The 3,694-nt window shown below is 46.2% G+C and overlaps 1 protein-coding gene across 1 annotated transcript in view; it reads left to right on the forward strand.

The window, feature by feature from the left end:
• Positions 1–14: 14 nt before the first annotated feature.
• GRSF1 (G-rich RNA sequence binding factor 1) overlaps positions 15–3,694 on the forward strand; it is a gene marked incomplete at its 5' end in the record, with an annotated part of 17,377 nt that continues 13,697 nt past the window's right edge. Inside the window, 3 exons of the mRNA XM_023507600.1 lie at positions 15–161; positions 2,426–2,582; positions 3,600–3,694. The exon at positions 3,600–3,694 is cut by the window's right edge and continues 1 nt beyond it. Of these exons, the coding sequence (XP_023363368.1) occupies positions 15–161; positions 2,426–2,582; positions 3,600–3,694 (399 nt within the window). The remainder of the gene's footprint in view (positions 162–2,425; positions 2,583–3,599) is intronic.

The raw sequence follows: 3,694 nt of genomic DNA on the forward strand, positions 1-3,694 counted from the left end.
CCCGCCCCCGCCCGCCCCGACCTCCCATTGGGCCCCAGAACGAGAGACGCGCTCCGGCCTCGGGCTCTCTGCTGGGTTCATCCTCCTGTCTAGCCACTGGCGGAGGGAGCGTGAGCGTGGCCGGGGCGGGTGTCCGGGCCTCGCTTCCAGCCGGGCCGATGGTAGGTTCTGCGGGGCCGTCGCCATCCGCATCCCTCCGGCTCCCTTGTCCGGGTGTGCAGGGGGCAGGCCGGACTCCCGAGGCTACGGTGTCGGTGCCGCGGAGCGCCGAGGCCCTGCCGCTCGCGGAGGCGCAGGCTCGCGCGCGTAGTTGCGTGGGCTGGCTAGCGGGGAAGGCGCCTCGTCACTGGTGCGCCCCTGGCTCTCGTGTCCCCGGGGAAAGGCGGCTGTCCCAGTTTATTGAAGGTCACCTCTGCAAGTCCACTGACTGGGACGGAGGTCCTTCGGGACTGCGGGTCGCCGTCGCCAGGGAGGACAGTTTGGAGACTGCTTGATACTGGGGAGGGGTGCGGGGAGAAGGGTGTCGAGGGTGGAGGCCCCAGTTTGTGTGTGGGGGATCCCAGGGGTGCGTGTACCATGTTTTCTTGTTATCTTCTTTTAAAACAGTGTGTACTTAAAAAAAACTCAGATTGCAAATGTTTTTGTTCGTGTGTGGGGCATTCTCTTCTGCTTGTTACGTGGCATCCGGAAAGGAAACACGTTTTGCGACCACCCAGCCCCTGAGACCTGAGGTCATATTTATCTTAATTCAGTTTGTGCTTCTCCTTGAACTCGGGGAACTGGGAGGCTGATCAGCAGGCCGCTGTCTGCCAGGGGCTGAGCTAATGGATTTGAATTTTGGCCCAATACTTTCTGCTGCCTTTTTTTGTGAAAGCTTGTGATACTTATGGAATTCTGGGAAAACGGGGAAAGTTGCCTTAAAAAACAAAGAAGTATGCCTAGTAAGACTTCGTTAGCTGGCTTCTCTCAAAAAAATATTTTTTTCTGTGTAATTGATTAAAAGTCCCAGTTAGTATAGTGGCTTTAAAAAAAGCAAAATAATAGTACATTTTTTTTAATGTGTAAGAAAATATAAATTAAAAGATTAAAAGAACTAAAGTGACACAATCTGTTGAGCATCTGCCGCTGCTGGCACTTGCTTACATTATGGTGGCTCCTCACAGTGGAACACACGTCGTGAAAAGCATGGCTGATTGATCACAGGCCTCGCTGTCCTTAGCCTAGTGGGTATGGTGGTGAAGCACCAGCTGTCTTCCCAGGTTACGGTCCTACTGCTTGTGGAGTCTTGTTAAATCCCGGTTTTTGCTTAATGATACAGACTTCTTGGGGCATGTGTCTGGCTCTCCTGGCCTCTCCTGTTGCTGTTGCCTTTCAGGCTCCTCCCCTTTTCCAGTGGGTCCCGCGCACCAGCTGGCTGTTCCATCGATCTTTGCAAGGCGTTCTGCTGTCCTGAGACTTGTGTGTTTTATTGACTTCCCTCTGCCCACCAAGTGAAGGACACACGTTGAACCCAACAATCAAGGCCTTTTGTTACATGGTGCCAAGTTCCTTTTGCCTGCTCATCTTTGGCTCCCAGTTGTATTCTACAATTTAGATTAATTGCTGTTTTTCAAGCGGGCCTTTGTTCATACTGGAGTGCCTCTTTCAAACTGTGGAGTGCCCTGTTTGTGATACGTCCCTGTCAGAATTTTATCTTTCAAGGTCCTTCTCATGCTGATTCTTCTGTTGCGCTCAGTTTTAAATTCCATTAGTATTTTGTGCCTTAATTATAGCAGTTAAAGCATTTTTTATGTTTGTCTTATTCTAGATAAGGGCCTAAGAATGTATGATGTGTGCAGTGGCCTTCTGATATTTGTCATTTTAAAGGGACCCTACTTCCTCTGCTTTATCTAAAACACTATTATTTAAAAACAAGCCCTGAGGCCGGGTATGGTGGCTCACCCCTGTAATCTTAGCACTCAAGAGGCCAAGGCGGGTGGACTGCCTGAGCTCAGAGGTTCAAGACCAGCCTGAGCCAGAGGAGACCTGTCTCTAAAAAACAGCCAGCTGTTGTGGTGGGCGCCTGTAGTCCCAGCTACTCAGGAGACTGAGGCAAGATAATCACTTCAGCCCAAGAGTTTGAGGTTGCTGTGAGATACAACACCACAGAACTCTACCAAGGGCAAGAAAATGAGACTCTGTTTCAAAAAATAAATAAATACATACATACATACAAGCCCTGAATAGTTTGTCCAGGCACATCATTAAGGTGTGGCTGCTCACTGCTTGGGGATATACTCTTTAAGCCAAAATGGGATGAGTTGGGCTTGTGAAGTTGGGTCTTGCCTCTGAAAGAACATTAACATCTAGAGTGTGGGTTTGTAGAAATAACCATTTTCTAAGTAAGGTGTCAAATCTTTTTCTGTTTCTTCATTTCTCTTGGAAGGAGTCCAAAACTACCTACCTAGAAGACCTTCCACCACTCCCTGAGTACGAACTGGCCCCATCCAAGCTAGGAGAGGAAGTGGACGACGTTTATCTCATTCGAGCTCAAGGACTGCCCTGGTCGTGCACTGTGGAAGATGTGCTTGCTTTTTTCTCAGGTGTGTTTCATGTATGTTTTAAGTATGAAATTTTGTCTGAGCAAAAGGTAGTCCTCTTACCACAAAGTCCAAGTCAAGCTCTGAAGTAGACATCCTCTTTGAAGGCTGACAGTCTCATGCCGGCCTACTATGTATTTATACCAAGTGACCCTGTGTGTTCCATTTGTGATATGTACCAGATTAAAAGATTGAATGCAAAAGAAGTATTTAATGTTGACACTACATGGTAAGAAGCCAGTTTTCTCTGAAGTTTTAATATGTACATATTAAAAAGCCAAACCCGTTAGTGGACATGTGGGATTAAGAGAAGCTTTTTGTGTAATAATATAGAGTACAAGATCAAACGATAGCACCTAACAGGGTGTAAATGGTAACACGTACCAGTTCTTCTAATAACATGGTTTACCAATCTGGAGGGGGTTTTGTTTCTGTATCTGACTTTGATTTTTTTATTGTCCTGTTAAGATGCCGCATTAAAATGCTGTAAAGGGCAAAACTGAATCTATTAACTACCTTCATGTGCCTGACAGCATGTGGGTCAAGCACTTTATAAAGCTACCTGCCACTTACCTCACTGACCTACTCCCACTTTAGAAGTATGAGGGTGTTTTTCTTTGGTAATGAAAAGGGGGAAAAGTTAAAGCAGAATTATTACAGGAGATATTTTATAGTCCTATGTATGTTTTCAAAGGAAAACACAAATAAACCGAGCCCTATTTTATTTCTGTGACTCATAGCTGACTTGAGACAGTGGAATGGATGGAATGCGTTTTGTGTTGGGCCCGATTTGCCATTTGGGGTCAGGAAGGGGTTTCCTTTTCTCATCTACTTGGAACATTGTGGAGAGTATGACCTTTATTGGCATGTTGGGATGGCTTCCCCTGCAAGGGTTTGTATAAGGAATGTGACAAGTGTTTTGGTTCCTGCTTTGTTGTTGGAAAATTGCTTTCTAGTGACTTGTATAATTGACCTAAAGTTTGATTTCTGTTTTTTATTGATTTTGCTTATATATTTTAGACTGCAGAATCCGCAATGGTGAGAATGGAATACATTTCCTCTTAAACAGAGATGGGAAACGAAGAGGTGATGCCTTAATAGAAATGGAGTCAGAG

Source organism: Otolemur garnettii, unplaced genomic scaffold (assembly GCF_000181295.1).
Source record: "Otolemur garnettii isolate 467f Iridium unplaced genomic scaffold, OtoGar3 scaffold00191, whole genome shotgun sequence".
In the NCBI taxonomy this organism is placed as follows: domain Eukaryota; kingdom Metazoa; phylum Chordata; class Mammalia; order Primates; family Galagidae; genus Otolemur; species Otolemur garnettii.